This window comes from Pinus tabuliformis, chromosome 9 (genome assembly GCF_031772625.1).
Source record: "Pinus tabuliformis cultivar Carrire ecotype Pingquan chromosome 9, CPIR1, whole genome shotgun sequence".
Lineage (NCBI taxonomy): Eukaryota > Viridiplantae > Streptophyta > Pinopsida > Pinales > Pinaceae > Pinus > Pinus tabuliformis.
This window is the reverse complement of record NC_142307.1, coordinates 646048197-646065499: the sequence shown is the minus strand read 5'-3', so window position 1 is coordinate 646065499 and position 17303 is coordinate 646048197. Positions and strand designations below refer to the sequence as shown.

Sequence of the window (17303 nt, the reverse complement as noted above, 5' to 3'; positions counted from 1 at the left end):
TTTAAATTGGCTTGCTTATAATCTTTTTGGCATATTTTCATCATTTTTTAGTGGTTGTGGGTTAAATTTAAAGGTCTGATACAAGCATTGTAAGGTCCAACCATAAACATAACAGTGGTACGAAAAATAGCTAGCAGACATCTTATTTTCATTAAGTATTCTCTGCTTGCATCCTTTGCATCTTGGGCAGTTGTTTTGTTGTTAATTGGGTTGCTTCTTTTTACTGTTGTGACCATTGGCTGCATCTTACATCTCATTGCTAGTTGATTACATCCATTCATTGCAATCTTGCATTCACTGTTAGCATTTTCATTAACGAACTATATATGCTCTTACTCTTGGCGAGAAGGTAATTGGTAAGCTCGGACTTAATTGGTATTTCTTACATAAGATAAGTTTACTGTTGTCCTAAAAAGTTTTCTCTTGCTTGTAAAGTGCAATAAGACTCTTGATATTGTTTAATGCTTTGTTGTGACAAGATTACTAGCATTACTACTATTGGATCCGACATTGTGTTTTTCTTGTGAATTCTTTAATCTCTAGAGATCTAAGTAGTTCCCTCTCATAAGCACTTAAATCACAAATCTAAGATCTAATACCTTGTTAACTAGTAGATGTTGTCAAATTTGATAATCCAAGGATATTGGTATTAAGGATCTAAGTGTTTAACATCTAATTGGCATTGTGATAATTTATCATTGATTAAGTACTAATTATATCTAAAGGATTAATCTCTTAAGCAATCTTCCATTTTCATTCTTGTAGTTGGCATATGAACCTTGGTTAATTGTTCTTGATAATAAGCGCTCTCGTCATTGTCATTATTGGTTAATATCTCTTATGGACGATAGCTTTATCTTAAGCATATTGGTGATTTATTTTTATGAGCATCTGTCATGTTATCATTGGGCAATTAGATATCTTTCATATCTTGTTGGCACTTGTATAGTTGGCAGATATTCATGTGGTTGAGATTGTCCCTTAAATATCATTGTTAAGCACTTGTTGTCATAACTCAAGATCCAATCTTAATTAAGTACTTAAAAGAACACTAAACAATCTCGCCTCAAGAATCACTCATTCACCTTGCATCTCATTCTAGAACTAGCTTTGAATTAATAACTTACCTCCAAGCATAAGTTTGGTTGATAGAAAATAGGACCACCTTTCTCGCTTAGCTTTAGCACCTCTTTAGTGGTTAACACAGTGACCTTGCAGTGGTCAAAGCCATAGTCTCTACAGTGCCGAAGGCACCGGGTGGTTAGTACTTAAGGGGAGGTATCGTTAATCAAGCCTATGTTTTCTTCCCCTTGGCCACTTTCTCACAAACTACTCTAGAGACTAACTTCAAAATAGTTAAGAGGAAGGATACATCTAGATTAGGCATCTAATTAAAAGCAACCAAGATTCCTGCATCACACCTAAGTCATAGGGATTGCATCTCATCTAGGATAGATAAGCATTCATGAAGCAGTGGTTGTTCATCTGGTCCCTTGGTCCTTAATTGATATAGAGGAAGGTGGGTTGACTCCATCAGGCACTGGTCTCATTAAGAATTCAATCTAATCACTAAATGCTTGCTAAATAAACCAAGTGGCTAGGTCATTCAATCATGTCTCCCGGACTCGTTGGTTGCCAACTTGTCCTTCATTTTTGTCTTCCATAGGGACTACCCCCCATAGCTTGTTGTTGGGAGACAGCTAGAAAAGAGAGGTTGGGGATCATAGTGACAGCGCCCGTGTAACACCCTCCTCCCACATCTACCCAAGTAATCGGCCAACCGGGCTAAACATGTGACGAGAGGCTACTATGATTGGATTCAACCTCCTATGTGATCTTAAGGAAGCAGAATCAACAGAAACACCATGTACAAACCTTCAACATCAGCTACAAGACTCCTAGGAACCATCCCAACCACTCAGGTAGCTAGTCCCTGGGTCCCACTGAAGTTTTGACCTCTTGACCTCTAGACACTCTCATGTTATAGGCCTGCCAGCCTCTAGGAGGATCTGGACGCTCTCACAATCAGGTATCCCAACATCCAGGACTATTTTGCTCAGTGTTGTGCCAGCATCCTCGGGATTTGAGCCACTTTTTCAGGCCCAGAGCCCAGGTCACTGCCCAAAATTGAATGACACCTTCATAACAGTAAGATAACAGGGAAACAATGATGCAAAAGTAAATACTTGAACAAGCCCTTAACTAGACCCCTACTAGCCATGACAAGCATTTCATCAAACATATCACAAATATGTAATCTACAAGTGTAAATAACATATTTAAGCATAGGGATCTCATACTTATCTGAGAATCGCTAAGAACCATTGTTCCCTCATATCATTTGTTGCATTATCATCTATTAGGTCATAGATACATTTTCCATTCATTTACAAGTAAAAACATGATGAGAGCCATACATAGCCACTGTCATAAAACACATACATAACCAACATAATAGCAACAAAAATACCAATGAAATCATAGCCATATGATCCACATATAAACCAGTATAATACTCACAGAAATACAATGAGAAATAACCTCATATTGTTGACGCAAAATCCAAACCCGAGATGGGACTACCACGTTCCACCTGACCATAGAATGGTTGAGCCAAATCCCTCTTCAGCCATTCACCCTCGTGCCATATTCCAAGCATAAATGTGGGACTCAAACCAAAAGAACCAACCAGGGCATCCTGAAGCTAAACCACCTCACCCTCATCAGTAGAAACTAGGCTTTACCGTAATCCATCCTGGATCACTAGGCCAACACAATAAACATGTAATAACAGGCTTTACCATGATCTCCACCTGATCACTAGGCCAAATAAGCATGGATGCCACCGAAATCCTCCACCTACACTGTCAGGAATTTTCCTATCTCCAAGTCTATCAGGCTTTACCACAAGCCCCACCGGATCACTAGACCCTAAACCAAGACCCACTCTCCAGGCTTTGCCGCATATCCCAATCTGGGATTACTAGGCCCAACGGAGAGCAATCCACCACTTCGCTTTACCACATATCCTGCCATTCACCGGCAAGGATTCCTAGGCCCACCGAGGCAACACTATCCTAGCTTTACCGCAACCCACAGTCTAGCTCAGGGGTAACTAGGCCAGTGGCTTTACGTGATCCACAATCTGGTTCAGGGACCACTAGGCCATATGCTCTATCATTCGGAGATCCACCTCAGTCAGTATCGAATCCATCCGGCAATCCAACTCAACCAAAACATGAGAACCCCATCACACCATGGCTATCCGGAAGTGGCAAGGCTAGGCTGAAAACACTGTCACACCTGGCAAAACCAATGCCATAACAGCAAAAGAACCACATGCAATACCATGAATGCCAAATCTAGCAAGGAAAATACACATGCAAATCGATACTTGAAAAGAATACTGTTGTAGTTGCTTGATCCCACTCTTCCTTGTTTGATCTCTGCTTCCTCTTACCTTCTTTGCCTTTCTCGATCCAATGCCAAAATGCTCTAGGAAAACTCTAAGTGTCCAAGAGTGAGAGAGAGAGAGAGAATAATGAGAAAGCTCCAAAACTGAACTGGCAAAAGGTTACAAATTGATCCTCATAAGCCTTTTTATCAATTAGGCCTCTATTTTCTTCATTTTCCATTATTTTCCTTCATTTTCCTCCTCACATGCAATATGTGACCTTTCACCTTCCTTTTCTCCTAATTTCCATTATTTTCATAAGTAAATGTGCCAAAAATGTCGTTTTGTCTTTCCAAAGACTTTGTCATTTCCTTTGCCAATTTCCTTAGCCATAATAAACCAAATGAACACTCACGAGGGACTTTTGCCCAACACTCAACTTGCAATAAGTGTCCCATCAACTGTGGTTATTATTTTTGCCTTTATTAACTTTTATTACATGAAATTTTCACCAGGGTTGTTGTCGTACTATGCCTGTACAATCTGAGCAACAACATGACCCTCCTGGACAGCTATATATAAGAGTCAACTCGACATCTTCGAGAACCATTCAATCATCATATCATCATCTATCTATTTCTCCACCTGGTCAAGAAGAAAGAAAGTTGAAGTAAAAGGAGAGAGAAAGATCAAGTTTTCTACCTTATTTCTGCTCACATGTGCGAAATTTTGTGACATTTTTGAGGTAATTATAGGGTCGAAATTCAACTTCTACTGTAGGGCCGAAATTTTTGTGTTTTGACTAGATTCAGTAAGTTTGACTTTCGTTGACTTTGACATGTTGGAGGAAACTTGGAGGGTTGACTTGGAATCTTTGTGACAGTTCAGTCTTGGTCTTGGATATATCTCATTTGATCTAATTCTATAAGAGAAGGACTGTTGGGGTTTCCCCCTTGTGGGGTTTTTCCCTGGCTTGGAGCCTAATTCTGGTGTTCTTTGTCTCTTTGTGATCTTTATGCTTTCAATATTTGTATAATTGCTTGATGAAAGAGATAATAAAAGTAATAAGAATATAGCTAATATTCACAAGTAATTATCAAGAAAGAGGAATCAAGCATTAAACTACATAGCACTTGGTTTCTCAACATGGTATCAAAGCTAAGGTGAAGGTAGGAAGCTTGAAGATCACAGTTTGTTGGCACTCTTGATTGAAGACATCTTTGCAGCAACTATCTTTTCTCCTTTCAATGGAAATGTACATGAAGGTCGGTCTCAAGGCTCTAAGTGTTAGTTTTTGGTAGCATCGGATGTGCTCTAGCCATTAAAATTGGTGGAGAGGCGAAGACACATGAGTTCTAAAGAACCCAGAAGTCGTTTGGTGAGATTCCGCCCAGATTGTATTTTATTAAAATAATTAATATTTTTAATGGGGTTCCTAAGTCTAAACTTAGGAAAATTAAAATATTAATGGGTATTAATCAAAATATGGGTGAGAATGTTCTAGAAAGTGGATCAAATCAAGTTTTAGTCTTAGTCGTTGATTAAAGACTTAATCTCGGTCGTTGAAGTCTCAACGAGAAAAGTATAAGGAGGCTTGGGGTTCATTTAGAAATACACACGGAGAGAACGAATTAATCTAGAGTTCGATTTCTGGGGCTAGGAAGCTGAGAAATTTCAACTAAGTGATCATTTTGCAGCAAAGGAGCAGGGATAGTTCGGGAATACTAGGCAAAGAGGTGGAAAGCCACTAGTGGAGGCAGCGCAGCATCTAGAGGGATTGACGTTGGGCCAGTCTAGGCCCACCCAATCTTGACGCAGAGCTAGAAGGGCCAGCGTAGAAGTGAGGTTGCCCTCACGCAAAAAGCCGGAAACTGTCGGGGAACTGCCGAAACAGCGGGGAGAGGTTGACGCAAAAGTTCCAGGAGGCAGAAGAGACAACGCAGAAGTCGACACAGAGCCTATAACATTGACGCATGGCCAGCGCAGAGATAGTCGGGGTTAGCCAGTTCTGCTGCCGGATCAGCCAAAAACTACCGGGTGAAGTGAGGTAAACTCACTTAGTTTTATGTCGTTATATTTTTCTCTGTCACTAGTTTGTCGGGAAGGCAACCAGCATTGTATTCAGAACTACTGCTTAATAATAGAAAACCTCAAAGCTGCTGCATTGGTTTTCCTGCATTGGGTTTTTTCAGGGACTATTTTGCCCAAAAATAACTGTGTCCTATGTATCTTGTTCTTTGCTCAGTGTTCTGTTTCATGTAATCAAATTTAAAGTAGTGTAGGCTGCAAAAGTAATTTACTTCAGTATTCAGAAAATAACTTGATAATGTATATTAAAATCAAGTAGGAGAAGTAAATTCAGTTTTACTGCAATAGGGGTTCCTTGAGGATAGGAAATTTCACATGGTATCAAAGCATTGATTTTGAAACAGGCAGAGTAGATCCAGCGTTGAGCAGAGAGGCCAATAGCTGCATGTGGCAGTAATTTGAATCCTCCTTGCCGGGAAAGCAGAGATTCTGAGGAAATCTCTCTGAGAAAGTCGACAGAGAGGTACGATTTCCAGTGCGTGAGCTTGCAGAGAGGCAGAGGGAGTGACGCAGAGCCTCAGTGCAGTGCTTGAAGGGTGTAGTTTCTGTCGAGGCAGAAATCCATCGAAAAAGAGCAAAGACACATAGAAGGAGAATTTTCTCCTCAGAGGACTTTTCTCGCCAAAAGTCTGAATTCTTCACTTGCCGGACAACAGATCATTGCTGAGCAGTGACTAGAGTTAATTCGACAGTTTGGGTGAGATGGCGTCACATGGGCTCAAAGATCAGGACAGGTTGGAAGAAGCTTCCAACTATTTCATATGGAAGACTAGAATCTTAGATGTTCTAGAGGAGTATGATCTCGAAGCCTACATCAAGAGTGTTGTGGTTGTTCCCACTAACAATGATCAGAAGAAGTACAAGGCCAAGCAGGGGAAGGCGAAGAGGTTCATACTCGATGGAGTTCAAGATCATGTGGTCTCACACTTGTAGGGCAAAGATATAGCCCGAGAAATGTGGGAAGCTTTATCTTCATTGTATGAAGGTTCTTCCGAACAGCGGAAAGTGTACTTAGAACAAAAGTTGCAGCGGACATTGATGCAGAAGGTAGAAGGCGTTAACTCCTATCTTCAATGTCTTCAGGACACGAGAGACCAGCTTGCTGCAGTGGGGTCTACTCCTCAGTCTACCGCGATGGTAAGGACAGCCCTGAATGGAGTCTCGAATGAATGGCAAGTCTTCGTCCAAAGTATATTGGGCAGAGAAAGACTACCTTCATTGGAGGAGATGTGGGCAGCTCTTCAACAAGAAGAATTAAAGAGGGACCTGGTTAAGGTCAACCTCAAAGGCAGCAATGGGAGTGGCACGAAGACCAAGGAGGAGGAGGAGAACACAACTCTAGCATCAAAGAGGCAGCAGAAGCAGAAGCGGAAGGACATTTTGAAGGTAAAATGTTTCAGATGTGGCGAGATGGGCCACTTTGCATCCCAGTGTCCTTTGAAGCAAAAGGATAAGGATGAGAAACATGATCCTAAGGCTACTCCAGCAAAAATTGACGAAGATGAGTTTTCCATGAGTGTCCACGCATCTCCGGGAGGAGGAAAATAGGACGATATTGAACTGTAGTTGGGAGGACTACAAGTGGACAAGATCCTTGAGGAACCCACCTCTTGGATCAATTCCTTGCTAAGGGAGCCCAAGATTCAGCAGTAGCGAGATGAACTTAGTGTCAAATGATGCAGTGGGTTGTTTGGAGAGACAGATGCAGTAGCCTGAGACCAGAGACTGATCAGTGCAGAGCAAGGTTGGCAGCAGTGTAGGTGGCACATGAAAGAAGTCAGCAACAGCACAGAAGATTCAGAGGGTTAGAGACGAGTAGCAGTCAAATTCCAACATTCACATGGTATTATGCTAAACACAGTAAGTTCAGAAATTTTGGATGCTTTTCCGTTGCTGAGTAGCAGCAATTGGAAAATGACGCAATGCAGAGCTAGCAGTGGCAGTGTTAGCAGCAAATGCAGAGGGAGTTGTAGTATAGATGTAGCAGTGGCAGTGGCAATGTCATGGGCAGTAGTATAGTAGCAGTAGCGGCACAGTGTTGGTGGCAGCAACAATGCAGAAATGAGATGCTTCAGACAGAGCAGCATGCAGTTGGACATCGTTGTTAGAGCACATTCCTCGCTAAGAGGGAGTGTTAGTTTTTGGTAGCATCAGATGTGCTGTAGCCATGAAAATCGCTGGAGAGGCTAAGGCGCATGAGTTCTAAAGAACCCAGAAATCATTTGGTGTGATTCCACCCGATCTGTATTTTATTAAAATAATTAATATTTTTAATGGGGTTCCTAAGTCTAAACTTAGGAAAATTAAATTATTAATGGGTATTAATCAAAATATGGGTGAGAATGTTCTAAAAAGCGGATCAAGTCAAGTTTTAATCTTAGTCGTTGATTAGAGACTTAATCTCGGTCATTGAAGTCTCAACAAGAAAAGTATAAGGAGGAGGCTTGGGGTTCATTTAGAAATACACACGGAGAGAACGAATTGATCTAGAGTTTGATTTTTGGGCCTAGGAAGCTGAGAAATTTGAACTAAGTGATTATTCTGCAGTAGAGGGGCAAGGATGGTTCCGTAATATTGGGCAGAGAGGCGAAGAGCCACTAGTGGCTCTAGCGCAACATCTAGAGGGATTGACGTTGGGCCAGTTTGGGCCCACACAGTCTTGACGCAGAGCCAGAAGGGCCAGCACAGAAGTGATGCTGCCCTCACGCAGAAAGCCGGAAACTGTCAGGGAACTGCTAGAACTGCTAGGAGTGGTTGACGCAGACGTTCCAGGAGGCAGAAGAGACAGTGCAGAAGTAGACGCAGAGCCTATAAGGCTGACGCAGGGCCAGCACAGAGATAGCCGAGGCTAGCCAGTTCTGATGTCGGATCAACCGAAAACTGTCGAGTGAAGTGAGGTAAACTCACTCAGTTTTCTGCCATTATATTTATCTGTCATTGGTCTGCCAAGAGGCCAACCAGCGTTGTATTCAGAACTACTGCTTAATAATAGAAAACCCTCAAAGATGTTGCACTGGTTTTCCTACATTGGGTTTTTCCGGGGACTATTTTGTCCAAAAAAAATTGTGTCCTATGTATCTTGTTCTTTGCTCATTTTTTTGTTTCATGTAATCAAATTTAAAGTACTGTAGGCTGCAGAAGTAATTTACTTCAGTATTCAGAAAGTAACCTGATAATGTATATTAAAATCAAGTACGAGAAGTAAATTCAGTTTTACTGCAGTAGGGGTTCCTTGAGGATAGGAATTTTCACACTAAGGAGTCTCTTTGAATCCATCAAAGGATACATCACCAACTTCGTCTCTAAACTATCTATAGAAATCGAGGATGGAAGTCTCTACACTGCACTTATAGGTTCATTTGACGATGATAACACGTGGGTAATCGATAGTGGAGCTTCAAGGCATATGATAGGTGAATGTGGCAATCTCAATACCCTATCTAAAGGAAGCTCTTCTCACAAAGTTGAACTCAAAGAGAAAAATAGCTATTCGGTCAAAGGCATTGGATCTACCTCCATAGAGTTGGAATTTGGTGGGAACATTCATCTCAACAACATCCTCTATGTTCCAAGTTTGAAAAAGAATTTGCTTTTTATTTCTTGTTTAGAAGATAAGGGAGACAGGGTAGCATTTATTAATGGTAAAGTAATTGTTTGGGCAAAGGGACATAGTATAGAAAATGAAAGGACTGTTGGGATCCGTGAGGGGGGGTTGTATAGACTTCTAACTCCTCCTCAAGCTGTAGTACACTTGGACATCAATCCCTATGACTTATGGCATAGAAGATACCCCCATCTCCATTACAAAATATTGCCATCCTTGAATCAAATGGTTATAGGTATACCCGAATTAAAAGAAGAACATGAATGAGTTTGTAAAGGGTGTGCTCTTGGCAAAAATGTTCAACCGAGACATCATGTTTTGTTATTGTATATTTCGCTTAGGTGTACTTGTTGATGAATGCTATAGGTACAGGAAGTAAAGAAAGAAGGATGACCAAATCCTTTATTTTGGTAAGCATGATGGAATAAGGGAACTATAAGGACCCTTGGGTCCTTGGGCACTTTGATGTATAAAGAGAGATTCATGGTATAATCGTGGGACTGTGAATGCCTGAAAAGAATTAGTGCCAGTGTATGATAGAATACATAAACCTGATATAGCAGTCAGCTAGCCGATATGAAGATTTTTGCTACAAGCAGATAATAAGGATCATTTTTGGATCCTCCTTTGTAATGTCATGGAGTGATTTCTTCAACTTGGAAGAATGACCATGATGATTGTTATCCATTCTATATGTTTTTGGAGCAGGCCTCTTAAGAGGCTTGTTGATTTAGTTGTAGCACGATGGACCTCATTATGGAAATGAGGAGCAGGGCTAGATGACTAGCTGAGATGTGTTCTACTAGAGACTCCAATGAAAATTGAAGGAAGACCATGATTCTGCACAATCCTGCTATATGAAGAAGATTTGCCTTAAGAAGGATATGACTGGGTTGCTGCATTGGCAATTGGTCTGAGGAGTTGATATACACCATGATGACAGATATGATAACAAGTTGCAGATGATTTAATAATCATGTTCAAGAGGGAGTCATGTTCAAGCTCGATGATGATTAGCTCATGAAAAAGGGCCATCATGAAGAGGTAACTTTAATTTGATGTTCATTTTGATTTTTGAACTCACTGGTTGAGTTGAATCAAGGCTACCAAAAGAGGGTTGTAGAAAGTCACCTACAACTAGTACTCATGTGATTGGATGGAAGATCCTGAAAGGAGCATGACTTGAAAGAGGTAGTTGTATGAAGGATAACCAAATGTGAACTAAAAGATCACTTTCCGAGGAAGAAAAGGGATGACATGACTATTGGCTCAACTCTATGATTTGTTGAAGGTAAGTGACGTAGAAGATGGCCTATTCCCTACACAAAGGTTATGAATAAGAATGGCTCCATTTGAAGTTTTGATGTTGGGCTCTGCAAGATTCAAAGAAAAGCTCGCATGTGTGATGATAACCATAAATCCTTGAGAGCTACTATCATAGTAGCTGATGATTGACACTTCTCCCTAGTTGAGAGGGAGCTCCTCCCTAGTTGAGAGGGAGTGACAGATATAGTTCTCTACTTCATGTGTCATGCACTAGACCAGGACTAACAGCCGTAAGTCTAAGTGAAGGCCACGAGGAGAGAATGGCATCTGGAGGATTGGGTAAGCATCTAAGACAAATACTCCTTGAGGATTTGGAATCCGAGATAGGAAGTAGTCTGGTCACCGATACTCTTTGAGGATGAGGTTGGGCATCCAATAGGTAAGAGTATTTGAAGAGGAAATTCCTTGAGGATGTGTAAATCCAAGACAGGAATAGTCCTAGAAGGACATACCTTGTGAACATCCGGATGGGGTATGTGCCTTAAGAGGTAGTGTGGTGTCCCACGTAAAACCTCCCAGCATTGTACTCTGATCTATTGAGAGATAGAGCGTGTTAGTCAAGGCCTTGCTATGTTGACAATGTTGGTTGTATATTGATCATAATGTTGATGCTTAAGATGGCTTACCAATTCGACTCTTCTTATGAGAATAATTCAATGGAAGTATTGTCCTTGTACCTATGGTCAATTATGAATACCTCCCTAGTTAAGAGGGAGTGTTGAAATGTAACTAGTGTCGGTCTTCATAATTGTTCTTGAGTCATGACTTTATGTAATTAATGATGTACTTGTCAAAAGAAAAGAAAAGAAAAATTATTTTATTGAAATGGTTTCTTGCCAATCATGTTGTGGTCCTAGGTCAAAGCACACATTTAGTGCTCTAGGGGTCTTGTTGTCAAGTCTAAGAGTCAAGGTCATGATGTATTAGCCCTTGGAGGGCTCATGAAACAAGAAAAGAGAATTAATTTTGTATTTTGTGGAGTCTAGAATCCTCTAAGTGATGAGTCGGCCAGCCCTCCTTCAAGTAGAAGGCTATAAAAGGAGACTCACTCACCTCATTTTGTACACACATCCAACAAGAAATATCTCTAAACCAAGTGAAGTTTGATCCACCTAGAAGAGGCACAAAATTTCTGTGAAAGCCAGCGAAGCTATTTGGAGGCCAGCGAAATTGATAAGGAAGTAAGTCTTTGTCTCTATCATTCACATGTGCGAGTTTTGGAGGAGAACCTAGGGTTTCCTCTGTTTGGTTTTGCAATGATCTATTTGGGTTTGGCTGACTCATCACCTGGGAGTTTGGTCTTGGGTCAAGGTCTTGGAAGACTTCATTGAAATTCTATAAGAAGATATTTTTGTGGGTTTTCCTCTCTATGAGAGGTTTTGGCCCTGGCTAGCAGCCTACATCTGGTGTTCTTGTGTTTGTATTGTGATCTTCTTATCGACATTTGTCTTGATGATAAAACAGAACTAAATGATTATAATAATATCACAACAAAATGTCATGGTTTAAAGAGAAATCAACTTTAAAATTACCCTAACTATTATGCCCTAGATTTCTCAACATGGTATCAGAGCTAGGGCTTTGAACAGCAGGCAGAAAGAAGATCAATTTGACTTCAACACTTTTCAAGGAAGACTATAATTCTAGACCGAATTTATGGAGGCAACTAGAAAAAAAACTCTGGGCACGTATACTAGCCCTAATTGCAGAGACAAGGTCACAGTATACAGTGCAGGAGCGAATTGGTTTGAAGGGTTTATAAGCCCTGTTCATAAGAACCTAAAGGCTAATCTAGTAGCCCTTCCTTATCTGCACCTTCTGCCAAGCACATCGAAGATTTATGGGCATACTTATCATCTCTTTTCTCTGTATCTAGGCTGCAAATCCATCCTTTGATATCGAGGATACAAGAAGGTTATTTCTGAAGGAGCGAAGGGCTTGTCAAGAAGCTCAAGGAAGGCTGCAATCATTGGCACAGGAGCGAAGGCCAAAGATCACATAGTTTTCCATCTGCATCAAATTCTCAGAGTTTTTGTGCAAAATTTGCATCTCTGGTATGTATACTATAGCCATTATTAAAATTATTATAAGTTCTTTTGGAAGAATTGCTCTAGTATTGCAAGGCGTTCAAGGCTTATCTATTAGCAAGAAAGGCACCAAGCCTTCTATCAAAAGTATGAAATTCTGGAGTATTGTTCTAAGCATAAAGATAGCCTTAGAAAGACAGTCAATGAAAGAATCAAAAAATTCTCACTCTACACCTTACTTAGCCTTTCATATATATCACCATGAGCCAACTGACTTATAATATTCTTTAGGTGAAGACCGGGAAGCCTACTGTGTGGTGAAATTCAACTAAAGAGAAAGAGGAGGATCATTGAGGTGACTGTGGCAATCCACCTCATTGTTGCATTAGGGTCTGGCTCTTGCCTTGTGAGGCCTCTCACAAGGCCTGCTAGATTTTGAGGCAACAGAGACCATTCTCTGTGATATGGATATTGAAGAGAAATCTCCTCTAGTTACCCCTTGAAGTGAGGAGGTAACACATACTTGAAACCAAGATGTAATATGCAATAACTACATTGGCATCTAGATTGGATAAGACTGAATTAATAGGTTCTGAAAAGATGAGTCTTTGAGGGATATTTAAATTTTATACTAATAAGACATCATACTTGCCTTTTGGTCAGCCCATATGGTATTTGTTTTTAGGTCATTTCCACACACTTTGGTCGATCCTATTTTACCCCCCTTTTAGCAAGGCTTGTACACCTTCATGTTTGCCTATATGTTGGTCAATTTCCCCTCAAAGGGAACAGCCTTCTTACCTTAATGTTTCCTCTTTCCCCTTCAGCTAAACTGTCAATGGCAATTCTAAATATCACAAATGCATTTTTTCATTAGTTATGTGCTATTTTACTAGTTTTGCCCCAAAGTTTATGCTACAACATCATGTACCCATAACTATAAAATCAAGGGTGGAGTCCCATCACATGCATGCTATCAGTCTAGGATGACTGATGACCATATGGTGCTAACCTTTGGAGGAATGTTTCCAGTGCAAGACTTTAGCTGACTATATAGCTTTCCCTAAAAGTGCAAGGGCATCATGTGCCAATAGCTATATGATGATTGCGGTGGAGTCACATCACATGCCAGCTATCTCGTTGTGTGGGATAAGACTGATGACCATGTGGTGCTAATATCCGGAGGAATATTTCCAGTGCATGGTTTGAGCCAACCATATAGCTTTCCCTACTGGTGCAATACCATTGACTCTAGTAAATGCATGGCCTGGTGATCACATTCCCATTGTTGACTGAATAGGCATGCACTTGCAGACTAACTACTGTAGTGATTATAAATAATTTATTTGTGCTTGTACTTCAGAGGTAGATAACTGAGCTATAACATTAGACCTGTGCTCAGCCATGTTTCCATGTCCAGTCTTCAATCAAGTTTGGATGTTCTACACCTATAACGCTGTACAGAAAGAAATCAACTGAGATGTCCTGGGACTGTGGAACGGGGATTCTTTGTAGATTCATCAGTTTTAAACTTCACAGAAAAATAATCAACCATTTCATAACATTGACCTGAAACATTTTCCATGTAAGTTTGTCCATGTAGGTTCTGCCACCTTAAAAGTTAAAACCGTCTAGTCTGGATCATACGTTGTCAGGCAGATTTGAACATGACAAAGGAAGAATTGACCTGCATTTCATTCTTCAGTTTTAGATGTTATGTACTTCTGAATTCTTTCCCTCTTAGTCAGGGAAATCTGCAAAAGGGACTCAATATTGTTTTGTAAGTGTACATTGGCCTCAGGTAAATAGTCTTTTAGAATAATGATTTTAATTTTTCAAAAAGAGTATTTTCCCCCCAAGGAACAGAGTGTATTTAAGTCATACTTGTTAAGCTACAAATACAGAGGACTTTTTAGAAGTAAATCATTACATCCACAAAATGCTATTGGGTAAACGTCTAACATCCATATTTTCATTAAGTTTATTTGACACTCACATTTTTAAAATAAGCATACAAAACTGACAAGATCACGAGAGTTTTTTATCACCTAAAATACTAACTTGATACTGAGCTGGAAATCAACTCCCTGTAACATCAACTTGCAATATATAGAATCATTTACATACTACACATGGCTAGAAGAACTAGAGGAAATACACGTTGTATTTCTGGACTAGAAACTCGTCTAGCTTCTCAATCCACACACACAAGCATGTTTCAATTTGGATACAACCATTCCTTCTTTTACCACATGGTGGTCTAAGCATGAACAGATAAGTCAGACCACAAGTCAACATGCATGTGCACAATTGTGTGAGCATGTGTTTCTGTGTCTGAGAGAGGGAAAGAGAGAGACACCTCATACATGCATTAATGAAGCGGTTCCCTTTCGATGCTGCATCAAGTGCTGTAAGGTAGTCACAGAGAAGATGAACATGAGTCATATGCATGTTACCACAGGAACCACATTGCTTCAAAAAGGAATTCACAACGTATATTCTAGTTAAAACATACTAAACTAATATAGAAAACATGTCATATATTTTAGTCAAAGAACACAGTTAAAGGTGTATAAAGTAAAACTAAGATATGTTCCAACCAGGAAACCATCCACATTATCTTTTGATATTTTTTAAGGTTAGATACGGAACAAATTCTTCCCTTCAGCATAATGGAAAATATCTGAACCAGTCCTTTAAATCTTTACGGTTGAACCATCGGAGGAAGATTAGTGCTTAGTTAGAGATGTTCAAGAGTAAACCTCTACTGTCAACTTTCAAGCTGTGTGATGCCATCAAGGCATGCCTACCATTGAAGTGCTCTAGGTCAAAATAAGGACTGATGAACAGCCACATCAAGTAAATTCAAATTACAAACCTCACAAACCAACAACCATAAATTGGCCAAATGGCAAGCTCAGTTGGCCTTTTGCACACTAAAGCAACTAAGATAGGGTAATAATTGATCTGATAGGTACTGAAAAAGAAAAGCTTCAAAAGATTAATTGAACAGGAAGCTCAAAAGTAGGTTTCTTCCATATCGCTGGTTAGTTTAACCCATCCTAGGCTCTAGCTGGTTTGACTTTGCTCCTCATTGGCTTAATGCTTGGTCTACACAATATTTTCCTGTGTAGGGATGCCAGTAGAAGATCAAGGATGATTTATTTCACGTTTTCAATATCTTTCCTTGATTTTCCCCTCTAATAACCACAACAAATGGTTGCTGCAAGTCCAGTCATGCAAAAACAAGGTGCTGGATAGATCTTCCCTTGACAGTTCACTGCATCCTGGATTAATATGTCTTTACACCTCTGCTTGTTTTCAGGATGGAACATTTCAGAGATTTTGTATGATGTTTCCCAAACTTCTTCTATTGCTTCTTGTCCTATATCTATATTTGATAAGGAGAAAGCTCCAAGTCAGATACCTAACTTGGCACTGCTAGAAATTGCAACCGATGTGTTACATGAAGAAAACCCTTCATGGTGGCATCAAAGACCCTTAAATTTGATCTAGAATACAGGATTGGGCATTAGGATGAGCTTACTAAGTTACTTGTTATCCTATATCTATATGTGATAAGGGGAAAAGCTCCAATTCAGATACCTAACATGGCACTGCTAAAAATTGCAATAGATGTATTACATGAAAAAAACCCTTCACGGTGGCATCAAACAGCCTTAAATTTGATCTAGAATACAGGATTGGGCGTTAGGATGGCAATCTGAATTGTACATAAATCCAGACCATCATGAAAAGATAGGCATGCCACTTAGCAAGTGATCTTGAATACATGTGAAGTGTATACATTGCAATTAATGCAATACCTTCAAGCCTCCAGGGTCAGAAGCTGCTTACCGGATTCTTGCACTTGGCCTGCAACATCATTGTAGCATCTCATGTGGTCTACAGAGCTTCCAGTAACCTGCAGAAAGCCCTCTAACCATCAATATAAACCATAGTAAGAAATAAAATATTGCTACAATCCTCTCATGCATTGCCTTCTGTCCCAACCTAAATACTTTCCTTTGCATTTCATCAAAGAACTTGACATTGTCAATAAGCAAATAGAGCTTACATAGAGCTTACATGTATCCACTACAAGAGCTTACATAGAGCTTACATGTATCCACTACAAGTTAGTCTCAGGCATTTTGAGCCAGCATAACGTGCATATAAAATTAAGTTCAAGTTAGTATTTAGTAATTATGATTATAATGCAATCAGTGGCTAGATGCAGAAAGGAAATGGGGCCACTAATGGTCACCAGGCACTATATGTCGCAGGACACAGTCAGTTTCAATGTCTATTCAGAATTATGCATTGCTGGGAACAGAACAGCAAACTGGAAGATTATGTCTACACTGGCTTGTCTGCTTAGAGTCTGGTATAATACAAATAGGGCCATGCAGGGTATCATAGATATACCTGATGAAAGACAACGATTATGATTTGACCACTATGCAACTTTGTTACAGAATGCTTCTAAAAAATGTTAGATTTCTAAAATATTCCCAAGTCGAAGCAGTACATGCACACATAAAAGGATTGTATCTCACATGCACTCAATTGTAGATAGCAAACCTACTGGCACAGACACATTTGGCTACAATGTTTAGTCCATTTATCAATTTACAGATTCTAGTGCTTACCTTTTACATCTGAATTGGATGGGGAGACATCAGGGGGTGGTGTGTGTGTGTGTATTTCAAGGGAAATCATCCTCCCTTAGCCCAAGGGCGAGAGTGAGGGTCAATACAACAATATTCATAGACGCATAGTCATTACAACAATATTTCTCATCATCATGTCATTCCCAGCAAATTGAACCCAGGTGAGGGAGATAACAACCATTCTGCCCAAC

The 17303-nt window shown here is 40.0% G+C and overlaps 1 protein-coding gene across 1 annotated transcript in view; it reads right to left on the bottom strand.

The window, feature by feature from the left end:
* Window positions 1-17303, bottom strand: part of LOC149150296 (uncharacterized) — a 112858-nt gene that overhangs the window by 24197 nt on the left and 71358 nt on the right. Inside the window, exons 2-3 of the mRNA XM_089440785.1 lie at window positions 16298-16364; window positions 14799-14847 (exon numbers count right to left, since the gene is read on the bottom strand). Of these exons, the coding sequence (XP_089296911.1) occupies window positions 14799-14847; window positions 16298-16364 (116 nt within the window). The remainder of the gene's footprint in view (window positions 1-14798; window positions 14848-16297; window positions 16365-17303) is intronic.